Source organism: Rutilus rutilus (assembly GCF_951802725.1).
Source record: "Rutilus rutilus genome assembly, chromosome: 9".
Taxonomy (NCBI): Eukaryota; Metazoa; Chordata; class Actinopteri; order Cypriniformes; family Leuciscidae; genus Rutilus; species Rutilus rutilus.
In genome coordinates, this window is record NC_140223.1 from 17,471,645 (window position 1) to 17,499,288 (window position 27,644).

At 38.8% G+C, this 27,644-nt stretch overlaps 1 protein-coding gene across 3 annotated transcripts in view; it reads left to right on the forward strand.

Annotated features, from left to right (window-relative positions):
• Window positions 1-27,644, forward strand: part of sgsm2 (small G protein signaling modulator 2) — a 55,056-nt gene that overhangs the window by 7,549 nt on the left and 19,863 nt on the right. For all 3 annotated transcript variants that reach the window (XM_084418964.1, XM_084418965.1, XM_084418966.1), the window contains exon 3: window positions 20,593-20,761. In XM_084418964.1, coding sequence (XP_084275090.1) covers window positions 20,593-20,761 — 169 coding nt within the window. The remainder of the gene's footprint in view (window positions 1-20,592; window positions 20,762-27,644) is intronic.

Consider the following 27,644-nt stretch of genomic DNA (forward strand, 5'->3'; position numbering starts at 1 on the left):
AAGATCTAAACACAGTGTACAAGACATCAGGACATGTCACTGCAAATCAAAATATACAAAATGCTAAATTTATCCAAACTCATGTTATTTTCCATGACTGCTCTCATTTAAAAGACTAAAATGGAACGGCTTCTCTGTCTCGAGGTTAAAGGTCACACGATAACAAGCAGTGATGTCAGCCCTCGGCTACGCTGTGACTCATCTCTGTCCTTCCGTTTGCCGGTTAGCGCTTTTTAATTGTGGAACATCTGCTGATAAATTTGAATTATTACTTCTGGTACTCAGGCACTTTTTTTTGGATGCCGTAATGAGTACATCTTCATTCGGCGCTCCTTTTCATTAGCTCTAAATTGCAAGTTGGAATATGAGATTTGCTGTGTAAATGCTATAGCAATACCTGTTTAACTCCATGACTACAGCAGATCTAGCCTTCTTAATGCTTAATGTTAGTCCTTTGAGATAATGTGTTTGCACTCAGTTTATGTGAAACCCTGTGGTTCATGGGAACCTTTCAAGATGTAAATCAGGTGAACAGTGGCACAAATAATACAGTGCAAAAACTACACAATTTGGATACCAATCAGGGACATGCCAATATCAATATTTATTAAAACATTAATATATATAAAACATTAATGTATACCCATATATATATATAAATGTATACCCCTATATATATATATATATATATATACACTGTATTCATGCATATGTAATTTTAATTATATATAAATATCTATTTGGATTTATTGAGAAGTGTAGGACTGATGCATTCACATTCGTGTGTAGTTTGTAGTTCTTCTCATTTCTTTTATTTAGAGTGGCAAAGAAAGAGGCTGATTTTTGTGTGCTTTCTTCGAAGACTTTCCTCCTCTCACTCTGGTTTTCACACTCTCACTGCAGGCGTTTTACATGATGATTTGGAGTGTTTTTGGGTGTCTGAGGATAAGAGCATCTGAGTCGTGACTCGTGACCGTGAGCGGGGTGATGAGGTTTCAGTATAAATGCTGGTGTGTGTGGGGAGTGGTGGCCTGGGAGCGCTGCCAGTCTGTCATCACTACCAAAAAGCAAGAGCACATCCCCTGTTTTCCAGGCAGTCGACGGGCACGGATTCCCCACGCAGCCGGCCACCCCCTCACTTTCATCCTGGAGCACGCACTCACCCACGTCACACCAGCTTGTGACAATGCACTTCCCAGCTAAATTATGTTTCAGGGGAATAAATCAAAAGGAATTGTGCCTGTGCAACGTAGGCTGGTTGAACGGTGTGCGTGTTATGGAGGCGGCATGTTGCATTTGAGCACTAACATAAGGCTTTGTTCTGATCTAGAAGGAGAAAGCTGTCCGTTAGCATTTCTGTTCATCTCAGTTGCAGTTGCCTGGCTGGACTGTGCCATGATGCCAACCAACCAAACCTTGACCGCTCTCTTCAGACAGTCAAATTGTTTTTTGGCATATTTGATTCGTATCCATGAAGTAGTTTTGTAGTCTGCAGCAAAAAATTAAATCATGTGGAATTTGTTTGAAATTTACAAACGAAAGGATCGATTTGGGACCCATTTTTTAAATGAAAGATAAGCTGATTTGCTGCTCAAGAAACATTACTTATTATTATTAATGTTGAAAACACTGCTTAAATGTGCAGTATGTATACACATATTGGTTGAAATGGGTACTGCAGTCTAAGTTCAAAATATTGGAGAGAGTTGTTTCTCTTCAGACTTTGCCAGGTTGCCAGATTGAGGACACGCAACAGTAGCACGCGCAATTGACATTGGGAAGCAACAATCCTTACACTAAATTGATCAGCTAATGTATATGTTTGCAATTATTATTTTTTATTGCCGAGGCTTTTCAGGTTGGGTACAATCTGCGATTTTTGACCTAGTTCGTTTGCTGGCTTCAGTGGCCGCAATGCACTGTTTTCTCCAACAACTGGCAACCCGGGTTTTTTTTTTTTTTTTTTTTTTCAGGATTCTTTGATGAATATAGAAAGAATAATTTGTTCTTGCTGAAGAAAAGTATTTCTTTAAATAAAAACGTACTGATCCCAAAATATAGCAACATGCAGTGTCTGAAAAAAATGGATCTGGCTGTATTAGGCCCTGGTCATTTCTAGGCTTGACTACTGCAATGCTCTTCTGGCCGGACTTCCAGCATGTGCAACCAAACCTCTACAGATGATCCAGAATGCTGCAGCTCGTCTTGTCTTCAACGAGCCCAAGAGGGCCCACGTCACTCCTCTGTTCATCTCACTGCACTGGCTACCTCTCGCCGCTCGCATCAAGTTCAAGGCATTGACGCTTGCTTACAGATCTATCACAGGCTCAGCTCCCTCCTATTTTCACTCACTCCTACGAGCCTACATCCCTACCAGACGCCTACGATCGATCAACGAGCGACGTCTCGTGGTTCCATCACAGAAAGCCACAAAATCACTTTCCAGAACATTCTCATTCACAGTTCCATGCTGGTGGAACACTCTCCCCACCCTCATCCGGAATGCAGAATCCCTGACAACATTAAAAAAAACAGCTGAAAACCCATCTCTTCCGTGAGCACTTAACTTCATAAAAAAAAAAAAAAAAAAAAAAACCTTCCCTTTAAAACCTCACTTATCGGGCTTATGCTACTCTGAATAATGCCTGAACTTCGTATTTTGAGCACTTCTTGCGTTGTTGTTGTTTTTGCCTCTTCATGATGACTCGCTTAATTTAGTCCTAATTTGTAAGTCGCTTTGGATAAAAGCGTCTGCTAAATGACTAAATGTAAATGTAAATGTATTATTTTCAGAATAACTGATATAGTCAGTCATAACATTGAAAAACCTCAAACATGTTTATGTGCAAAGTCACAAAGAACTCAATCTGGCAAGAACATTTATTTCCTAAATTGGTCACTTTTTTGGCTTCTCTTCAGAAATGAGATGAGTCAAAAGCCTAAAACTGGGTTTCCCAGAAAGCATCTGTCAGATGCTTTGATCCCAGTGACGTCTTTTTCAGTGTGTTTGATATTGGTGTTGCTGTCTGATCATGTGCCTGTACCCTGCTGCCTCCCCATAATGCAGAGCACACACTGTACGGACATGCCAAGCCATTAGCCACAGCAGAGCTGCATAATAACCTCTTTCCTGATGCTGCCACTGCTAATGCCTGTTTGAGAATTACATGGGTGTGTGCACTCACAGATCTCTCTGTGTATTTGGTGTCAAAAATAAAATCACACTTAATCATGATAAAATCATACAGTCGTAATCATCTTTCAAATCATATAGGCTTTTATCGTAGCTTACAATAAAGTTTTCTGTTAACATTTTTGAACACATTTCGTATCTTGAACCTGTTCATAGGGTTAATATTAATATTTACATGTACACTACCATTTTAAAGTTTTTGATGAGTAGAAAGTTCAAGAGAACAGCATTTATTTGAAATAGAAATCTTTTGTCACATTATAAATGTCTTTATTGTAGTGTGTAAACTTTGAAAAAACGTTAATTTTTATGTATTATGAACAAACATGAATTGGCGCTAATAGAAGAATTCAAATTTAGCATTAATGTAGATTAATAAAAGCTGTTAAAATGTTATTCATAATTAATTATCTATGATAAATCTTTATGTTAACTAATGTTTACAAATTAGACCATATTGTAAAGTGTTACCAGAATTACCATAGTAAATGTTTGCCATACAATTTGTTACAGTCAAACATAGTTAATAAAGTGATTGAAATGATAAATAATGTATTTATGGTTTGACGAAATTGGATAAGTGCTACTTTCTCAGATGAATACAATTTCTGTTTGTGATACAAGTCACAGGTGAGTCCTGGCTAACTTGTGATATAAGATTACTGAAACTGAGTTCAGGACATACCTTAGTTTTTGGAATCAGGGCATATTTAGGCGAGTTATAGCTGCTTTTTTAATCTATGCAACGTAAAACATAAAAATACTATAATCTTAGTTATCAACAGTATCAACATTTTCTACATGATTCATTAATTTACTCACTTCCAGTTCCAGCATGAAAGGAATGTCCTACTAGTTTCCCATGGGTAGTTTCGACATTGTGCTGGTGTTCATCTTGCAAATAACCATTTTGACTTAAAGACAGCATATATGTACAGTATGTCCATCACTGTGCTGATTTTGCCTCAGAAGAGTTTGGCTAGCATGTTCTAAAAGTTTTTGTCCTCTGCATGTTAACAAGCAGTGGGTTGTGTCGAGGGTCAGCTGGCTCCAGGCTGTGTAGCCCACTGGCTGATCAATGCAAAGAAAACAGGCTGTGTTTCAAACCAGAGCTGAGTGTGGGTGCGGGGTCAGGGGTCAGAGGGTGAGAGCCCAAATTGCTATTTACGAATTTAATATGATTTAAAAAGTTTTAGAATTGTTTGGACAACATTGTATTATTCATTAATGGCACCAAATTACAGAATAGAAGCAGAGATAATTAGTCAAATCCTCTAAAATGCTGATTTTTTGCTGTTAAGCATTCGTAAAACTGCATCAGTTAGTTAAAATCAATGCAACCCCCAAGTTGTTGTCATATTAAAAGTTTACACATTAAATTGACATCCCTAAAAGCGACTTTAATTTGAGCGATTGATTCAAATCTGATTATTTTCTGTCACAGTCTACCCTATAATGAAAATCCATGCCGTTCCAAATCTGTGACTTTACACAAAAGTACATAAAATATTTATTTATGGTTTATACAGGTTTAGAATGACATGAGGGTGACTAATTATGTCTGAGTTCGAAATCGCATACTGTCTTGAGTAGGTACTTATTGATTTGAATAAGTAATTACTTAACGACTGCTAATAAGGTACGTTCTAGTATGAATGTAATCTGGACGTGCTATATTCACCATGTTGTCATTATCATGTGACCACCAGCATCAGTTACATGGCTTCACTGCCATTCATAAATCCTTTCCCGTGGCCTCATGGGATAGTAAAGTGTCTAGCGCATGCACACTTCAGAATCTCACCGGAAGAAGAAGGTCATCCGGGGACTTTTTACCTACTCTTTTATGAGTACTGTGAATTCATACTTCTTTTGTCACATACTGTTTTTCACCTACTATATATTAGGGAAGTATGCGATTTTGGATGCAGCCTAACACAGAATGATCATTTCTGGATGAACTGTCCCTTTAAATATGCAGTTTGTAATATGGACAGCTAGTGGTTGAAATTGGTACTGCAGTCCAAATTCAAAATATTAGAGAGAGTTGTTTCTCCTCAGACTTGGCATTCATGCTGGTTGTCAGATTAAGGACACACAACAGGAACACGCTCAATTGACAATGGAAAGCGATGAGCCTTACACTGTAAGCTGCTCAGCTAATGTATTATATGTTTGCAACATTTTTATTGCCAAGGCTTTTTAGCTCAGGTAGAATCTGCGATTTCTGGCCCAGTTCATTTGTTCGCTTCCATGGCTGTGATACACTGTGTTTTCCAACAATTGGCATCCAGGGTGTCAATATACTATTGGATAAATTTGCAGTGGGTTGGATCACACAGACCAAAACAAAAACAGACATTGACAAGGAATGCACATTTCAAGGTAGAAAAAACACCAAGTTCTGTCATGAAACTCTAGATGGCGCAGGCTGATGGTTCCTTAATGCTACCTGATGACATTTACATCGTTTACTATGGCACAAGCTGATTGGTTCCTGTCGCATCTGCAGCCAATGAGTTTGCTGCTCAACATTGAAATAGCTGATTAGAGTTTCCTATAGACCAAATACATTAACATTGTCATATCCATTACCATGCTAAAAATCTTTAACAGAATTGGTTGTAGCATTGTTTTTTACGGAGAAACAAGTATTTAGCAACTTAGCATGTTTCCTAAATGCAAATATTATGGTATTCTTATGCTTACAGTACCTTTAAGTCAGAGACTTGAGAGGAATGACTGGTTACATAAGGTCACATCATGTGATATCCGATACTTCCTGATTCATGGAATGCTAACAATACCAGAAGGCTCAAGGAAGTAAATCACTGTGTTGTTGTTTCCTATTTTGTTGTGGAAAAATACCAATCTTTTCACTTCACCCTGTCTAACTTCCTCTGTGCTGCATTTTTAAGTCCCTCAACGTCATGAGGAGCTGAAACAGAACTTTGCAGATTTTCTCTCAAACACCTGCTCTACTGTGTTTAATTTTAATGAGTGAGTGAATAGAGTTGTGAGTCATGTCTGTTTACCCAGCTAGGATGATGCTCGCAATGAAGCATCTTGTGAATGAGTCTTACTTGAGACCCAGATTTAAATTAGACTGCGAGCAGACTTTATTTGTGAAGCGCACAGCTGTTCGCTCGGATATGGCCAAGTCGAATGTAGAACAGGTAGTGAATTTTCCAGATCGGATGCTCCTTTTACCCATTGACTCAAAATTGCGGGAGAGATTTTTTTTTGTCGCTGCAACTGCAGGTTTTTAATTTAAGAAGGAAGCAGACAGAGCAGGGTTATTTTCTGAATGGGCGTGAGTTGAGATTGTAGGACACACATGCTTAAGAGACTAATAACATCTGTACGTGAGACAGCTTTTCTGTCTTTGTTTGAATCACTAGAACAGGCTACATGTGGGTAGATTAAACTGGTAATTTACTGATCAAACGATATGTTTTTAGTGTCGAATTTACATGCCACGTCCACTTTAGAAAGTGGGAAATGGGAGTTAATCAAATTTAAAAGCATGTGTCAGACCATTTCAGACCATGTTTATGACTGAGTGGTGCATTTTAAGTGTGGCCTATAAAAACATGTCTATGGCATCATACTGTATTTATGTATTTACATTAGGGATGCACAATATATTGGTACCATATATACAGTAGTTGATATTTATTTTAGTTTTTAGTGTTTTATTTTAATAAATTTTGACAAAATAGTATAGAATTGTAAAATCAGTCATTGAACAGTTATTGACATAACATCAAAATAATTATAATAATTTTAATGTTGGTTTTGGAATTTTTATATCAGTGCAGCTCTAATTGACATTTCACTACATTTTTACCAAAAAAATTCAAAGGCTCACAAAAGGAGGTATTTAAATAAATATTAATTTAGTGTCTCCTAAATGAATAAATGTAAATTTTACAATTTAAAATATCTGGTTTCCATTTAAAAATGTTTATCACTTTTGAAAACTGTCATGGTTGGTTGCAGCAATGAGAGTTGTGAGGCTGGGTCTAATCGCAGAAGTCACTTTATTTAACAATATAATAAACAGGAGAACAGGATAAACGCAGAAGTAACACAACCAACTTAACATAAATAAGAACAAACCAAGAACAACTCCAACGAAGGGCTAGCTAAACTGTATACACACACACAGAGAGAGAGAGAGAGAGAGAGTAACTAAATATCTAAACAAGGAGCTGGTGGAACAAATCAATCAAACAATAAGTTGCCATGACAACAAATGGGAATGGACAAGGAAATGCAGGAAACAAAGATCTATAGACTGACGCTGCGTCCAAAATCAAATACTTCCCTACTATATAGCGACAAACAGTAGGCGAAAAGTCTCCAGATGACCTACTTCTTCCGGTGAGATTCTGAAGTGTGCATTTGATGGACACATCACAGGATATATGAATGGCATTGAAGCGACGCAATTGATGCTGGTAGCTCACATTATAATGACAACATGGCGGATTTAGTATGTCCGGATTACATTCATACTACGCACATTCATACTATATAGAACATACCTTTTTAACTGTTGCGAAGTAAGTTCAAATTCAAATGTAGTACCTACTCAGACAGTACGCGATTTCGGACGCACTGTAAAAGTCCAAACGAAACTTGAACTTTACAGAAAACAGTTGTTCTGTTAAAAAAATTTTTTTTCAAGGTTATGATGAATAGAAACAAAATGCAATTTGACATAATTGGCAAACCTCCAGTAATACTGCAGTGGACTTTCTGTTTTTAAAATGTTTATTGTGCTTCGAAAAATATATACAGTTTTCCGTGTAAAATGGTGACTGATTATTAAAATACGATGTGAAAAAGGTTAAAATACCTGACATTTCTGTAATGTTTTGTTTTAAGGTTTCATACATTAACTCATTTGAGTGTATCCATGGAAACTAGGAATTCAAAAATGATGTCATACTCATGAAGAGAGGCTGATCAGATTTATTATAATCCACTCTACATTTTAATATTTCTTCTTATGCCCCTAGATGCTGATACTGTCAAAATGGTTAAACATCGGCTGACACATCATTAGTCTAGCTTTCCCTTTTGGCAGTCAGTCCTGTATCTCCACATATGTGATTGTGCATCATTTAGGGAGACCACAGATGCTGCAGAAGACTCTAGTATTTCACTAATTATGGTCTATCTCCATGACAACACAGTTTCTATACAGGGATTTGGCCATGTCAGAGGCTATTACGCACACATTTGCTGAAACAAACACATCGGTTATGTAACCCCCTCGGTCGGTGGTCTTCTTTAGGGTTATTTCTGAAGACAGTGTGCTGTGCCCTGAAGTGACCGTGAGGGTGGCCACAGCTGGCAACTCGGACACTGATCGCCCTCCAGATTTGTAGTAAAAGTGCACCATGCCTGCTTCCTCACAGTATGATACAGGTGCTAGGCTGATAAATAACATCGGCTGTGCCCACGATTGATAAGATTATCCCTGGCACGGTACTGAGGAGCTCACAAGCCCCCTGCACGCTATCGCTCTGATGCTGTCTGCAGGGGACTGCGCTTTGGGGACCAGGTGGCCTTCACAGCTTGAACTCCACCAAGGTTGTACAGTTCGCTCTGCTCATGAGGACAGGGCCGGTGTCATATTCCCGTCGATTTCATCAGCCACGAGAGTGCACCGAGAGACGCTTTATGTTGAATGACATGGACTTTCACTGAGCTGTCCACTGGGGTTGATGGGAAGACCTGTTTCAGGTGTCTCTGACGGAGGTGTTTTTGTTGTTGATGATTGGCAGTCTAGATGGGATGTTATTTATGTGTTGCCATTTGGGGTTTGTGGCTGATTTTCACCAGTTGTTCAGTCGTGATCAGCTCACCTGTTGGAATGATGTGTGTGTGTGTGTGCTGGTGTGTGACTGGATGACTGTAGGGAGCGCTGCTTAGATTGATGGGGGTCTCTGATGGCTCGTTGTTATCTCTTCACTGATTGGACAATGAGACTGTTAGACCTGCAGAAAATCTGTCTATCTATCTGTCTGTCTGTCTATCTGTCTGTCTTTGTCAAGCCACTGTTTAGAATTTGTCTTAATAAAAAAAGTAATAACACATTAGGTGAATTTCTTTATAATTGTCTATTTACTTTACTTATGCTTTTTTATATATTCAAATTTGTATTGCAATCCTATTTCCTGTTTGCTACCTCAATTCAAATTCATAAAATTGATTTTAAAAGGCATTCTAAATTCAATTCTGACGAAGCATTGGAAATGTCGTTCTACATACATTCTCTGACACTTGTCACATATATTTCTGAATATAATTTCTAATAATAATTGTTTTAAAATTATTATCTTTTTACTGAGATAATGAACAAAATGATATAAAATAAGATTACTGTAAGTACAGTTATTATTTTTTTCTTGTACCACAGTCTTACTTTCTTTGCTTCAAGTCAAAGTTTATATTGTGTGGATTCTTCTTTGATTTGGTTGGTTAAGTTTATGACTTAGAAACAAACAGAGACACATTTCAATCCTCATTACATATAATAATTTCTCAAATAATCTGGCTTAATCCCATCTGTACCAACATTGTGTTAGCCTAAATGATGTCCCACTGACTTCTCTAAACCCTCCTCAAATCCCACAATCCACAGCTGCCAGACGGACACGACTCCTGATGCTCCTCAGCATTCCTTAAGACATTAACCTATGGCAGTATCAACTGTTGTTCCTGTTCTCTCAGTGTCTCCATGCCGGGGCCGGACTAGTTGATGTTGTTTCCCTTCATTAGAACCGAGAGAGCTAGTGCGTAGGAGTGGCTCCCCAGTGGGAGACATGCTTATTTGGGATTGAGAAGCTTTAGCGCATGTCCATTTCCTGTGGAGCATGGAAACTGAAGTGCACAAAATTCTCCTTGTCTTGTGATCAAGAATATAAAGGATAGAAATGAAGAGAGAAAGGGTGTTGTAAAATAATCAGACTTGTTAAGGACTAATTAATTAACCCTGTTAATTCTGTCCACATTCCATCATTATATTTGATATGGTTGCACGTGAATCACATTATGAAATGGGCCTAAAAGTTTTTCTAAAAAACTCGTTGGCCACAATTATTGGCACCCGTAAATTATTCGGAGTAAAATATCTCTGCATATATTTACATTTATATTTAAAAAAAATTTAGCACACCAGGGTGATTAGGAACATGAAATTGTCTAGCTGTGACTTCTTATTTCACAGGAGTATAAATATGAGGAAACACAAAGGCCAAATTCCCTTAATCATCCATCACAATGAGTAAAACCAAAGAATATAGTTCTATTGTGCAGCAAAAGATTGTTGAGCTTCACAAAATAGAAAGTGACTGTTAGAAAATAGCAATTATTAAGATGTTCCAATCAACTAAAGATGTTACGAATCTGCCTGGAAGAGGACGTGCGTCTATATTGTCTTAATGCACGGTGACGGCGAGGAGGATAGTTTGAGTGGCCAAAGACTCTCCAAGGATCACAGATGGAGAATTGCTGAGATTAGTTGAGTCTTGGGGTCAGAAACCTTTTCAAGAAAAATCCTCCTCGCTCATCCAAGAACAAACTCCAGCATATTCAGCTATCAGACATGACTGGAACTTCAAAAGGAACCTGGATCTGTGGTCAGATGAAACCAAAAAGAGAGCTTTTTGGCATTAAACCCCACCAGAAGGGTTTGGTGCAAGCAGGGATAAAATGTACCCCATGCCCAAGGTTAAATATACCGCTGGATCTTTAATGTTGTGGGCCTTTTTTTTTTTTGAGGTTCTGGACATCTTGTTCAGATACATGGTATCATGGATTCTAGCAAATACCAACAGATAAAAAAATCAAACCTGACGCCCTCTGCTAGAAATCTTATAATGGGCCGTGGTTGGATCTTTCATCGGGATGACGATCCAAAACAAACATCAAAATCAACACAAAAATGTGTCCCTGGCCTGAGCACAAAATGGCCGTCCCAGTTCCATGACCTGAACTCTATAGAAAATGAGTGGGTTGAACCAAAGAGGAGAAGCATCTGGGAATCTGAAGGATCTGGAGAGATTCAGTATTGAGGAATGGTCTCTGATCTCTTGTCAGATGTTCCTCAAATTCATCAGGCATTAAATGAGAAAACTCAGAGCTGTTATATCTTGGGAAAATGAGGCAGCAAAAGTATTTAATAAAAGGTTGCCAATAATTATGGCCAATGTGTTTTGGTGAAAACACAAAAGTGTACTTGCATTTGTTTTTTAATAATAGTCCCTAAAAACACAGTGCTGTCTCTGACAGCGCTATCAGGGAATGTTCTCAGTGGGTGTTTCTGTCAAGTGAATGCAGCGTTGTCATGTTTTCCTGTCTCTGGAACAGGTGTTTGGTCACCGCTCTACTCTTCCCCATAGTGTCAGCAGCTGTGGCTGAGCGCTGCGCATCCCTCAGCTGATCAAAGCATCTCTATGTTTCGTAGGTGCTTAGACAAATAGAGTGTTGATGAAGTAAACACTCTCTTTCACACGGTGGATGGAGGGTGGTGCAAGCAGATAGATATCTATTCAACCTGCACATCTTTGTCCAGAGAGATCAGATAAAACCCAAGCTTGCGATCACCGCTGTAATTCTCAGAGACGAGATTGCTGGTCTGATGGACCGTTGGAGTGAATCAATATTTAATCACACTGGTATGAGAGGATGACCTGCTAGGCCATGGGAAATGGAGGCACATTTGAACAGTATCTGTGTCAGATTTAAGGTCTTAGCATGTTAATTTATGCATCTAGAATTTATTTTTCATCAATAAAAGTTTAATTTATGGGAAAATGCAAGCAAAAGTATTATCAGCATACATTTTTTTTGTTAAAAGCTCTATAAAAAAAGACTTGAGCTTGTCATGACTGAAGCAACCACAGCAATGTCACTGAATAATGTAGTGAAAGGAAGTGTGCTTATAATCGAGAGATTCCACTTAGGAGTTCACTGTTGGTCATATTATGATGCTTGTACTCGTTCAGTTCATTTGAACAGTGTCTGTGTCAGATTTAAAGTCTTGGCATGTTCACCCACATTGAACGTTAGTTCACTGGATGTTACCGGAAGCTAGTGATTACGGTTTATACATTTATAATTGTAGATATTTTTTTATTACAAAACGCTTCGCTTCAGAAGGCCTTTATTAACCCCCTGGATCCGTATGGATTACTTTCATGATGGATGGATGCACTTTTTTGGGCTTCAAAAAACAAGGTACCATTCACTCCAATTATAAAGCTTGGAAGAGACAGGATATTTTTATATAACTTTGATTGTGTTTGGCTGAAAGAAGACAGTCATATACACCTAGGATGGCTTATGGGTGAGTAAATTGTGGGATAATTTTAATTTTGGGGTGAACTAACCCTTTCATTTAAACATCTAGAATTATTTTTTATCAATAAAAAAAATAATATATGGAAAAAATGCATGCAAAAGTCTGTGGCCACTAGTGATTTTTATTTTATTTTGCATTTAAAAAAATATAGGCTATTATCAACATGAAGATTTGAGTTAAAAGTTAAAAAAGAGAGACTTTTTCAATATGAGTGCATTTGATTCATCCATCTTTTTTGTTGTTGATCAAAGTATTCAAGCTGCATGAAGTTCATGCAGAAGTTCAGTCTCCAGCATTGATTTAAGATCCAAAGAGCATCTTGAGCTTCACTGGAAACAAAGGCATCTGTATGAACAAAATCAGATGATCAGTGTCACACATACTGTATATTCAAGGACCAAGAAACAATTACATTTTTTTTCCAAATATTTATTTAAAATTTTATGTAATACAATTTATTTTATTTTATTATTACCAGTAATAAAAAAAAAAAAAATATATATATATTTTTTTTTTTTTTTAATTTTAGATTTTTAGTGTGGCCTTAGACTTTTGGATTCCACTTTGTCAATCTATCCTGTTTTCATACAAAGACTGAGATAAATCCAGCCATGTGAGGTTTGTTTGACTGAGAGTCACTGGTTTGGAAGGAGACACATAGCAGTTATTAGGATCATGAAAGCAGGAGTCTCAGGTGTCTTGAGAGCAGGAATGGGGTGAATACATCATAAACTGTGTGTGTGTGTGAGAGAGAGAAATGTTTTCTGCCATTTTGCAAGGCTTCCTGGTAACAGGAATGGGTTGTGTTAACACTTTACTCCTTCCTTTCACAAAAAACTACGGATGCCTGTATTAATAGAGGTGTCTAACTGTTTAAACTCGGCTCATTCTCACCTCATAGAAATAGCATAGAAAAAAAAAAACCATTGTTTCTTTTGAGAACAACATCTGTAGAGCACAATAGTTGTCATCACGTTGAAGACTCTGCATACCTTCTGCGTGTTACTACCTCCCAAGGTTTCTTCCTTATCCTATTGACCATCTTATGAAGCTTTTCCTTGCAGTCTCAGAACAGTCCAACCACCCTAATTATGAAAGCTTAAAGGTATACTCACCTTCATGTCGTTCCAAACCTGTATGACCTTTTCTTCTGTGGAGAACATAAAAGAAGATATTTTGAGGCAATGTCTTTTTATATTTCGTAGTGCGTAAAACCAAACGTGTTTGAATACCACCATTCTTAAAAATATCTTCTTTTTTGTTCTCTTTTTTCATACAGGTTTGGTACAACATAAGGGTGAGTAAAAGGACCAAACAGCATCAAACATCATCAGAGCCATACTTGAGCTTTGAATGAGAAACAGACTGAAATTTACATTGTTGACAGATAATCTTTCCCTTTGGAGAAAATCCAGGTCATTCAGATGAATGTGTGACTTGTCATGGCAGTTTCAAAGTCAGAAGTGATGTGCTTTCAAGGGGATAGACAACTAGTAGAGGGGTGATTGGGAGATACCGACCTCTGCATAATGGTCAACTTGAATCATGTCATTGATTTTCGCACAACTCTTGACAGAAATTCAATCACTGTTTGTGGATAAATATATAGATATACATAGAAATTAATGAGAAGTGTCATAAACTGAATCAAAATGGTTTCAATCCAAAACTAATGTTTAATGACAAACATGTTGGATATTGGCCGACAGGCTGTCGATTCTTTGAATGATAAGCTGTTTTATCACAAAAGCAGTTTATTCAGCATAGTGAAGCCTCTCCCCCATTGATATCAATTTGTTACACTTCTTTTTTTTTTTTTTGCCAACCTTGGAGGCTTGCCTTAAAGTGGATTTGGTTTAGTTTAAGTTTTAGTAATTTTATGTGCCTTTGTCATCTTTATAAGTTCTGTTTTTTTATTTTTCTATTTAGCTAAATTATTATTTTATTTCAGTTTTAGTTAACAGTAACGACGCTGGTAGTGTCTTTGGGTGAAAGTTTTTATATTTTCAGCTTGTGCAATTGAATTGATTCAGAATTGAATAAAAAATGTATTGAACTGAATCGAACATTGAAGCGAATACCCACATTTTCTTAACCAGCACTTCCCTGTGGGAATGATCAGTTCCACATAGCACTGTCCAGTGGAAATTCTCATCTTAACTGGTCGTCATTAGTATTCAGATGAACAATCTGAACATGCTCTTTTCCATAAGGCCAGCGCTTGAAGTCCAGACTGAGCCTGAGTCCAGACCGAGGGAAAAAGATCAGGCTGATTAAGTACAGCAATGCCAGAGAGCAGTGAGTCACTGAGCCTCTTCCATTTTCTTTCTTCCCCTTTCTTCTACTTTATTAATCTCCTCTTTTGGGTCTGTAGTTTCTCTCACGCTCTCGCCTCTCTCATTTTCTCAGTCTTCATCACTTTAACTCTGGCTTTCTTCTGGCCTGCCTTTCTCTGCCCCTCATTTTCAGTCCTTGTCTATGCTGCCCTACAAAGGCAAAAGACCTTAAAGCATTAGTTCACCCAAAAAAATCTGTCAGTAATTACTCACCCTCATGTTGTTCAACCCCGTAAGGCTTTCGTTCATCTTCTGCACACAAATTAAGATATTTTTGATGAAATCTGAGAGCTGGCTCACTCCTTCCTAGGCTGCTAGGTAATCGATATCTGCCAGCCCAGAAAAGTTAGTAAACAGTTAGTAAAAAAGTGACTACAGTGGCTCAACCTTAAGTTTATCAAGCGACGAGAATACTTTTTGTGTGCAAAAAACAAACAAAAATAACGACTTCTTTATTCTACTATTCATTTTCTTCTGTGTGGGCTTCTGAGTGAGTTCATGTAGCGTAACAGCGCAGCGCTTCTGGGTTGTACGTCAGAACGTAGGCTCACTATTGGCCGACGCTGGTCATGAGTGATGCATGTGATGCTGGCCAATAGTGAGCCTACGTCGCTTGATAAACTTAAGGTTGAGCCACGGACTATTTTAACGATGTCTTGACTAACTTTTCTGATAGCCCTCATCACAGGCGCCTCCTGAGATTCATGTGCGGATTTATTCCGGACGCTGTGATTGTAGATATAACCTGCTTGTAACAGCTGGTCTGATGTTGTATGCACTTGTTGCTTCATTATGTTGTATGCACCAATCTACCCGGGCCGTGTTGCTTCATTATTAACACTCCATGTGATATATTATTCCTGTGTCGGCTCGACCGTGTTTAGGGCAGTGCCCAAGGTGAGTTTTGGCACTCTGCCAGCTAGATGAATGAGTGTTTCAATCAGGTCCGGTACCTGAACTGGGTGAGGCGGGGCTTTAGTTCTTTGCTGTATTCATCTGCTACGGCATGTGTAACGTTTTTCTGTCAACTCTGCATATATCCTTCGCGATCGATATCGCACGTTTGTCGATGGAGCCGCGGTTCAGACCATACTAAATGTTCTGACCGCGTTTGTGCAGGACAAAGCTCTGAGGACATCAGAAGTTACAGGGACTGATGGAAGCTGTACTTAAGTACACAGGCTACACCGTAATTTCAATTTTAATGGACAGTAAAACAAAGGCAGAACACTGTACAATCTGATAGGTATCATTATTTGATAGAACACCGGCACAGTAACTTCATATTGACGCGCGGCTAAACAAAGGCAGAGTACCGTAACTCAATTTGAGCGTTCCAAAACAAAGCCAAAGAGCGGTAACTGGTGTTATGGTTATCTGCCTTGGTTTCTCATGGGCTTTTGGAAGTTACTGTTAAGACAACCCATTATTTTCTCGAAAAAACAACGAAATTGACTCAAGATACTTGATAAAGGAGGTCTTGAATGTGCCAAAAATATCAATAACTAATTTTCGACCAAAAACGAAGTTACGGTCTTTTGCCTTTGCACGGCAGTATGGTCCTCCCTCGCCTCCTACGCTCTGTGCAGCTGCCGAGTACCTCTGTAATGCAGTTCATACTGTCTATTACTGTGACTCACAGCTTGACTGCACAGTCACAGGTGTGTTCCCCTACGGACGGCAGCGATCGCCACCATCCAGACCCCCCCGCTCTCAGATAGTAGCTCTGATTACAGCCATCGATCAATGTGTATAGTTGGTTGTGAGTGCGTTCACGTGTGTTATGTCATAGCGCCTCAAAAGCTGATCTCAATATAGTGATGTGCAACAATATATGGCTAAAACATGGTCTACTGTTTTCTGTCAGTCTGAGCTTGATAAAAATTATGGTTAATTGTGCCTCTTAGCCTCAGATAGGGCAAGACACCATGAATAAGGTAAAATTGTTAACTGAGAGACATCACCATACTTCCCCAGTTGATTAATCACAGTACGTTAAGTCAATTATTTTTGTATTAGCCTACAGGTTTTCTGCACTGTTATGTTTGAATGTTGATGTTGCTTGTTTTGTTTTTTTGCATTGTAAAGGTTTTTCCAGAGAGGATTTTTGGATATCTCTTTTTACCTTTCGTCATTTATTTATTTATATAGCTTATTTATATACAGGCTACACAGTAGTTCCAAAGTGCTGTACATTACAATAGAAAGCAAAAGAACAACAGGCCAAAGAGTACAAATAAGATTTTAAATTATCCTTAAAAACATTTAGAGTTAAAGGGTTAGTCAAAAAAACACAGAAATAACGACTTTATTCCACTATTCATTTCCTTCTCTCTGGGCCTCGAGTTAGTTCATGTAGTGTTTTAGCTCAGCGCTTCTGTGTTGTACGTCACACGCATCACACACATGACCAGCGTCGGCCAATAGTGAGCCTACGTGGTGACGTGCAACACAGACGCGTTGCGCTAAAACACTACATGAACTAACCCTTTAAGGAAGATCTAACATCCAATGGCAGATTATTCCACAGTCTTGGACCAGCGACAGAGAAAGCATGATCCTCTTCAATTTGAGACGCGCACGGGGAATAGTTAGAAGAAACTTGTTTGATGATCTTAGTATTATGCCTGGACTGTAGGGCTTAATAAGCTCAGCTAATTATTCTGGCGCCATTCCATGAAGTGCTTTAAAAATATCAGAATCTTATACTGTATCCTAAATTGTACTGGTAGCCATCCTAAAAAGGAAAACGGAAGTATCATGATCCATTTTCCCAGCATTCATTAACCTTGCAGCAGCATTTTGTACTAGCGGCAAGCGAACAACGTATGTTTGGCAGGTCCCAACATAAAGAGAACTACAATAATCTAGACGGGAAAAAATATAAGCATGGAGAAATTTATTTAGGTTTCAATTTGGCTATATACCTTAAATAGAAGAAGCAATTACAAACCACCGTCTTCATCTATCGATCAAATATGATGGATATTCAAAAATAACTCCCAAGTTATTTACTTGATCCTGCAGGTACCCCTTCCATGGACCTAAGTTATCGTTTCTGTGCGACCAAAAACAACAATTTCTGTTTTGTTTTCATTCAATTTAACGAGGTTTTCAGCCATCCACAGTTTTACTTCCTCCAGACACTTAAGAGGTATGGCATTGGAATCCTTACTACTGGGTCTCAACAGCAAGTAGACTTGAGTGTCATCTGCATAAAGATGGTAAGAAATACCATACATCTTAAAAATCCTTCCCAAAGGGAGCATGTACAATGAAAACAGGACTGGACCCGAAATGGACCCTTGTGGGACCCCACAGGTAATAGGTGCTGGAGCAGAGAAATAGTTACCAATCTTCACTGAAAATGATCTACATTCCAATAAGAGGCAAACCATTTTAAGACCGTCCCCTGAATACCAACAAACTGCTTTAAACGAGTCAGAAGGATCAATGGTGTCAAAAGCTGCTGACAAATCCTATAAAATGACTGCTGCATGATTACCTGCATCCGTAATTAAAAGAAGATCATTAACAACCCTTAAAAGGGCTGATTCTGTTCCCACCCCAGACTGAAATTTATCTGTTTTGGATATTTTCATTGCAGTCTGAAAGGAAGCATGTTCTGGAGGCTAAATAGACCAAGGTCTTGATATTGACCAGTGCATGAAAAAAAAAAAAAAAACTTTTGCCTGTAGTCTTTTGCCATAAGCAGAGAAATGTTTAGATAGCGCCACAAAGACAAATCAAAATTTGTCACATAGGAAAGGAATCTATGGATGGCGTACATATAGTTGTATAAACTTGGATAGAGGTATTTAAAAATTACATAGCTTCCATGATTGAAAGAACAATGGAGTCTTTCAGTCATTAATGCCCCATTAAGAATAGCAACTCCAGCAAATGATTTATAGAGGTAATATGTCTAATCTGTTGTTCATTAAATCCCCATGTGGTCTGTCAGATGCTCTTCTAATGCATTTCACCCTTGAACCAGATGGACCATTTTAATGTCTCTGTGATGGGATACTGATATCCCATGTGCATTGTTTCAAAGCTTTCTTAAGTTAAATGCACAAAGCATCTTACCCATATGAGATACGAGTTAAATGTATATTGTCATTTCCACAATGAACAATTGAATACAAGATGAATAGACAAAATGAATAAACTAGTGAGAGTGTGAAAAGTGTGTTTATTTGTAGGCATTATTTTTTCCTAAAATGGTTGTGTGCATTCAAACGTGTGCTTCGAGCATGAGACCAGAGTAGCTTGTGGGTGTATGGATGCACACAGAAAGTAGTACAAACCAGCAGGCACAGAGAGATTATGTAAATACATCTTCATGAGCGTTCAGCTTTTTTCTCAAATGCACAGCGCTTTGTCTGCACATTTGTCGCTCACTGAATGATGGATCCGAGAAACACGAGAAGTGCCGTTTCTTATAGTGCCTCTCAGGGCATCACTGTTCAGATCAGAGCTGCTTTTGGGAGAGGACGGTTATCGTTCTGGGTTCTCAAGGGGAAGTACTTAACAGCCACTTAGATGATTCATCTCATTGTATGCTTAGACGTGTAGATTAGAAACATATTTGCAACTTGTTGTTAAAGTCTCTTTCTGCATGTCTGCACACTGCAAATATCTTATTAAAAGCTATTGCCATAGTAGTTGACTCAAACTGTATGCGGTGATAGGCCCTGCTGTTCAGCTTCTTTTGTGAGGCCCCTGGAAATAGTCCTATGCAATCCCTGTCTGCATGCATTTTCCCTTCATGAATGTGCATTTTAGCTGTCTAAATGTATCATAAAGGCTGTTAACGGGAAAAACTTGAAGCTGGGAATGCTTAAGCCAGTGCCCCCGGTGGCACAAGCCGAGCAATAAAAGTGCTATTACTGCCATAAACATCTGATTGCTTCCGCAAATGCAGTCGATTATGTAGCAGCGAAAGGACCTCGATACCGCTGAGATATTGATAGCATCAATCACACAGCGAGTCGATAGGTTGACTTTACTCAGCTGTCACGGCAGATGCAAATCTCATAACTGGCCTTTCATTGCGATCATGTAAAAAAAGTATTTTAGTTTCTTTGCTGGGCAACTCTCCTCATGTATCTTGATTTATGTTGCACAAGCACTTGGCTACTTGTCAAGAAAGATGGACGAACGCATTAGTCATGCTTTTGCGCCAATATGAACATCCTCTCCATCCTTCATCGGTGAGATTAGGGGGCTGGGGAACTGTTGCCGTTGTTTATTTGTTTTTGAAGTGAGCCCAGAGCGCTTGAGGCGGTTAAATCCCAGGCGCGGTAACAGGTAGTTCGCCATGACTCTGCCTTACTGAAATATTTAGCTGTGCTCCAGGAACCAGCGGTAAATCTCGTTCCCAGTTGCAATTGTTTTCCCGTCATGGCTGTTTACCTCACAAAAGGAGAATGAGTATGAGGCAGAACACAATTACTTCTGCAATAAGATTTTCCCTTGCATCATGCGAGTTCATAGATAGCGAAGCCCATTGGGAAAGAAATGGAATTAAAAACTTGACTTGTGAGAACAAATGGCTGTTATTAAAGGAATTCATGAAGCAGTTGGAAATAATAAGATGCTAATTGCTTAAGTTTATTCAGTGTTCTGTTTGATCTTTGCCTGCATACCTCTTATCAACTCCTCCCTCTATGTTCCTGCAGGCTCCATTGAGGCTTGCTTAAGTCACCTGCTGAAGCGAAGAGCGGCCGGATTCCTCCGCAGCGATAAGATCGCCGCCCTCTTCACCAAGATCGGCAAGGTGAACACCACGGCGAGTGAGATCTGTCGCAAGGTTCAAGAACAGCTACAGCAGCAGGCCGAAATAACCAGGTCTGACTTCTTATTGTGCGCAAAACTATCAGAATCAGAATCAGAATCAGAAAGAGCTTTATTGCCAAGTGTGCTTGCACCCACAAGGAATTTTTCTTGGTACTGAAGCTTCCAGTGCACATATACAAATACAAATACAACAAGAACATAGTAATACAAATTCTAAGAATGAAAATATATAAAAAATAAATAAAAATAGTATAAAAGTAAAAAAGTAGGGTCACAGTTGGGTTTAGTCTGAATAAACATTTACAGATTATGAACATATTTACAGTATTTTGAGTAGTATGAATAATATAAATACCACCTGAATTAGAGAATATTACACTAGACAGTGGGAGTCTAGCGCATGTTACAGATTATAAACATATTTACAGTATTTTGAGTAGTATGAATAATATAGATATAAATATCACCTGAGTTTATTGCACTAGACAGTGGGAGTATTGCACTTACAGGCATATGCTTTGGGGGGCATGTTAAGTGTTCAGAAGGGAAATGGCCTGTGGAAAGAAACTGTTCCTGTGCCTGGAAGTTCTTGTGGCCAGTGATCTGTGTCGCCGTCCTGACGGTAACAGTTCAAACAGGGGGTGTCCAGGGTGAGTGGAGTCTGTGATGATTTTACCTGCTCTCTTCCTCACTCTGGAAGAGTACAGGTCCTGGAGGGTTGGCAGGGGGGCACCAATAATCCTCTCTGCAGTCCGGACTGTCCGTTGTAGTCTCCTGATGTCCGATTTGGTAGCTGAACCAAACCAGACAGTGATGGAAGTGCTTAAAACAGACTCAATGACGGCTGAGTAGAACTGGATAGAACTGGATCAGCAGCTCCTGTGGCAGATTGAACTTCTGATTATGATTATGCCCAATCTAATTGAAATGATTATTATTTTATGCATCTTTTCATTTAATTAAACAATTTTCTTTTCAGCTGATATCATGTTGGCCATGTGGGCTATTGGTTAATCATAGTGTACACTATCCCTCAAAGTGTTAGTTCACCCTGTAGCCCAAGACTGGCTGCCCACTGAAGCTAAGCAGGGTTGAGCCTGGTCAGTACCTGGATGGAAGCCATCCTGGGAAAACCAGGTTTCTGCTGGAAGGGGTGTTAGTGAGGCCAGCAGGGGATGCTCACCCTGTGGTCTGTGTGGGTCCTAACACCCCAGTATAGTAATGAGGACACTATACTGTCAAAAAACACCGTCCTTCAGATGGGACGTTAAACCGAGGTCCTGGATCTCTGTGGTCATTAAAAATCCCAGGATGTCCTTCGAAAAAAATTAGGGGTTTAACCCTGGCAAATTTGCCTATTGGCCTCTGTCCATTATCCCCATACATACTTATTGGCTTCATCACTCATCACATGTCTCCTCTCCACCAATAAGCTGGTGTGTGGTGGGTGTTCTGGTGCACTGTGGCTGCCGTCACATCTTTCAGGTGGATGCTGCACATTAGTGGTGGTTGAGGAGATTCCCCCCTTTCCATGTAAATATTAATGTAACAAATTATTATTATTACCTTTCTGCGCCTTCAAAGTGGTGATTACGTTGCAGTCTATGTGGGGTCAGAAAGCGTGGGCTCGGATTTAATCAACAGTATCTTAATTTGTGTTCCGAAGTCTTGCGGGTTTGGAACGGGTTAGTAATTAATGAAAGAATTCAAATTTTTGGGTGAACTGTCCTGTCCAAAGTATACTTCGTTCTTTTCGCGTACGCTAGCATGTGCACATAGTCGAACACGTAACTTTTTAAAAGTATACTCCATTTGATAGAGTGCACGAAACCAGGGGTCGACATGTGTTCTAGAAAGTTTCATCTTTGTCCAGTGTCTGCGCTATTTTTCTCCGGAAGTTATGACCGATATACAAATGTCTTTGTATCATTTTAAGCTAAAATTGCGGCTATCTCATTACCCTTTTTAGTCTTTTTAGTTTCATTTTCACTGTAAAACAAAGGCCTAGGTCACTGTTGCCACTTCGTGGGACAACTGATTAGTGCAAAACCAATTTAATGCGCAGTTACAAAAATCGGGTGGCGCGCATAGTGTACTTTTCTGGTGACAAAATTTGTCTGCGGACCCTCACATACGCGCAAAAACCCGAAGTATACTTTGGGCTTTAGCCTTGTCGCGTCCCCCTTTTTATAACTTCGGGGTCCCCCCTAGGGGTTGTGCCTCCCAGTTTGGGAACCACTATCATAGCCAATAGCCACATAGCTTTTGCTTTTGACTAAGTTCTCCAGCCTTTCTAAAATCTGGTTACCAATGAATAATGTAACAAAGTTTACGGAAATAATGTCAAGTCACCTTTATTTATATAGCGCCTTATACACTACAGATTGTTTCAATGCAGCTTTACAGTGATAAATAGGAAAATAATAATTAATGATGCAAACAGAATTCAATTCTGCTGTAAATCAGCTCTAAAAAAGACAATTGTGTCATTATTCATCTGAAGTCAGTCAGTGTTGATTCGGTTAGGTTCAAAAGCAGTGTAGATGGTGCAAAATTCGCCAATTATGAATCAGTATATTAGGCTGCCCCAACATACAGCAATGATATACTTTACTTTTAACAGTCTCTTATTCTGCTTATTATTATGAACTGTAAGTAGAGTAAGTAATATGCTAAAAGTCAAAGAAGCCATAAACTGGAACTGATCATATTAGTGATATAAGCAATGCTTTATGACTGATAAGCTGTTGAGACAATGATGAAAGCAGGAAGCAGATCACATCTGGTGTGTGGAGAGGGATGATTTGCTGCGTTGACTGGCTCTGCAGCACTCTAAATGAGGGATGGTTTGGGCGGATGCTCCAGGGCTTCGGCCAGCTTCTTATTTTCCAATTAACTCTCCATTAGCGGAGCCACATGGCCAATGTGTCACTCAAGAGTGGACCTCTCTGGTCTAATAGCCACAATCTCCAGGTGATGTGGTCAGAGATTAGTTGAAGCCACTTTGGTGTGTCAGTACAGTAGCTCACACACACACACACACACACACACACACACACACACACACACACACACACATTTAAAGCATTATTGTGGAGTGCTGCTAGTCACATGATCTGCGGTGTTCCCTGCCTGTCCATTTTAACCACCCATCCCCCACCGCACACACTCGGTTACTGACGTTGCCACAGCAACACCATGGTGTCACCATTTCTAGAGCAACAAGATGCTCACTGGTTATTGAATACCTCTACCGCAGCGATTCAGGGCTCAATCTCAGATCTAATAAAGCAACTGCATGTCATTAATTTCTTATATTGCACTCTAAACACATTTGTACTTCAGTGGGGGGTAGACCCCTGGGGGAGGGGGTGCCAGAGTTATAAAAAGGGAGGCATGGCAAGGCTAAGGGATAGTGTACAGTCAGCAGATTGTTATATAAAAGAAACCTCCTCAGGGTGATACAAGACGCCACTGCGAAATGATCCCGCTTATTATGTGGCTAATTCGAATAATTGAACACAAAATATTAATTTGACATATTTTATTACCTCAATAATGGCTTACAATACCAGCTTGAGTGGTCTGTTCAGTTGTAGCGGTTGCTATCATGGAATAACACGCTGCTACATGTGAAGAATCAGGATTGATTATTGCAAGATAAAAATATAAAAGAATGATGCATGGTTCTGCATGGACAAGTTTGTGAAAGGACTGCCAGTACCAGGTAACGTAAAGCAGGCGATGAATTTCCTTATAACGTCACAACTAACAATGTGTCTAGATGTAACACGAAGGTCGTGACGCGACAAAAACAAAAAGAACCCATAATAATCAATGATGCTGTCTACACTGGATGTGGCGCGACAACACATTCCCGACAGTTTACTGTTATATTTCATTATATTCCCATTATATTTCTGACGTACTCCAAATGTTTGCACATCTTCTGACATAAAGGACAAATAGATTTGCTGCACAACGGTGATAAGGGTATAGCTGCAGCCTGGAGATCTCCAAATTGGAAATAAAAAAGCTTACATTATAGAATCATATGTTTATTCTATGTATAAAATACTAGTTGATTTGTTGCTCATCCCTATTAAATACATGGTTATTATATGTCAATTAGCTTAAAGCTAATCGGCCAAGCCACAAGACAAACACTGCAACAATATTACAGTTTGCAATTTAAGTTAAGTGCAAGTTTTCTTTTTCTTTAGCTAACATATCTGTGTGTCTCTTACAAGTTTGTTGTTTTTCTGAACTATGTGTTTGTTTTCTTGCTTTATAAATGGAGACTTCTGAGCTTGTAGTCATCTATCAGAAAGTTGCAAGAGTGATATGAAATACATGTTGACATGAACAATGGTTAAATATACAGTTTAGCTGACGTTATACAAAAATACGTGCAATTTGTGGATTCGATATGGATTCACTTTATTAATAGCCTCTGAAGCTGCTCTAGATGCTCAGCATGATTGCTTTTGTTGGATCAGAAACGCACAGTTTCATCTCCAGAGCATCTGCATAGCTCATCTCAGGTGCATGGATTTATTTGCTTGTTTATACCGAATGTCCACCGCTGTGGCCAACACTCACACATACAGTGTAAGTGGCAGGCCATTATGGGATCAATGCTTATGTAAATCAGAGAAGATGAGGGCGCTGTTGCATAGACACCACACTCATCCATCTCTGGTGTGCCTGCAGCTGTGGTGTAGTGTGATGTCCGGGCTGGAGGGAGATTGATGGCTGCGGGGTGTTATTGGCTTACACCCCGTGATGGACTCCCTCAACATTACAGCAGTCTTCCCAGCTCTCCACAGAATAGCTGGCTTAGTCGCAGAAACTGTCTTAAAGGAATATTCCTGGTTATTTAGTGAGAGTTTAAGTGATGAAGTGATAGTTCACCCTAAAATGATTCTTTTACTCACCGTCATGTTGATACAAAACTTGTATGATTTTCTGCCTTTCGTTAAACATAAAACAATAATTGAAGAGCTGCTTTTCTCTATACAATGGAAGTCAATGGGGTCCAAAACCAGCAATAAAAAAATATTTTCTTTTGTGTTCCAAAATAGTTCAGAAATATTTTTTTTAACTCTTCCTCAAACATGCTGATCTCCACTAGGGGTTTTCCTCATTTTTCTCTCTTATTTTTTATAAGTTTTACTATTTTACTATTCAATCGTAGCTTTCTGCTCTAACTAGACAGTGCCCTAAAGCAAGATGTTTTTGTTTTTGTTTTATCTTCTGTGATTTCTTTATTTTCTCCAGGTGCAGCAACGACTCTCTGTCACCCTAGAGCCGGTGTTTGGTTCTTAGTGAAAACTAACAGTGCTTACTGAATACTGTGATGTAATCTCAGCCAAAACATACAGTAGCGTTCAAAAGTTTGGAGTTGGTAAGATTTATTTCATTTTATCAGTGAGACTTCTTATACTCACCAAAGCTGATTTTATTTGTTCAGCAATACAGTAAACAAAGAAATATTGTGAAATATGATTACAATTTAAAATAACTCTTTTCTATTTGAATATATTTTAAAATATAATTTATTCCCGTGATGCAAAGCTGAATTTCAGCATCATTACTCCAGTCTTCAGTGTCACATGATCCTTCAGAATTCATTCTAATATGCTGATTTGCTGCTCAAGAAACATTTCTAATTATCAATGTTATTATTTTTATGAATAAAAGTTCAAAAGAAGAGCATTTTATTTGAAATCAAAATCTTTTGTAACATTATAAATACAAAGTTCTGTCATAAAACTCGAAATGTCACCAGCTGATAGGTCCTTGACTCTATCTGTTTGCAATCCCATCATTGTCTATGGGGAACAACCGATTGGTTCTCACGGTATCAGCAGCCAATGAGCTTGTTGCTCAACATTCAAATACTTGCCTATCGTTTGCTTGGCATTTTGCAGTGTGCTCTCAGAAACCCTCTACAATTTCCCCAGCTTTCATGTATGCTTGTACAGCAGCAGCATACAGTGCTATGCATAAGTTTAGACACCCATGCTAAAGTTGACTAAAAAGAGGAATAAAAAAATCATCTTTTGGAAATTGAACTTAATGCCTTAATTAAAAAAATCAGGAAAAATTGTTAAATGCTCTATGTTAAATTCCCATAGAGGCAGGCAGATTTTTATTTTTAAAGGCCAGTTACTTCATGGATCCAGGATACTATGTATCCTGATAAAGTTCCCTTGGCCTTTGGAATTAAAATAGCCCCACATCATCACATAGCCTTCACCATACCTAGAGATTGGCATGGTTTTATTTCAATTAGCCTAATAGCTGGTTTGATTTGCACTGAGAGATGATCTTATGGAAAGTACTCCATGCCAATCTCTAGGTATGGTGAAGGCTATGTGATGATGTGGGGCTATTTTAATTCCAAAGGCCATGGGAACTTTATCAGGATGCATAGTATCCTGGATCCATGAAGTAAATGGCCTTGAAAAATAAAAATCTGCCTGCCTCTATGGGAATTTAACATAGGGGTGTCCAGGGTGTGCACCCTGTATTTTAAGGAAGAACATTTATTTATTTATGATACATTATTCATTCACAAAGAAAATTGGTGTCCTTAAAGGTTGGATTTTTCCAAAAAATTTTAATTAAGGCATTAAGTTCAGTTTCCAAAAGATGATTTTTTTATTCCTCTTTTTAGTCAACTTTAGCATGGGTGTCTAAACTTATGCATAGCACTGTATCTTACTTGCTGACAATAGTGAGTCATGTCTGTATTGGCAGTGGCAAGTCCTGTACTTGCTCTGCATGCAACAGCTGTAATCAACAGCAGCAACAATAACAAGAGCAGTAGCGACCAAACACATTAACATTGTCATATTCATAACCATACCAAACTCTCAGAGAGTTGTCATGACAGAAATGCATTTACTGTCACTTTAGGTCAATTCAA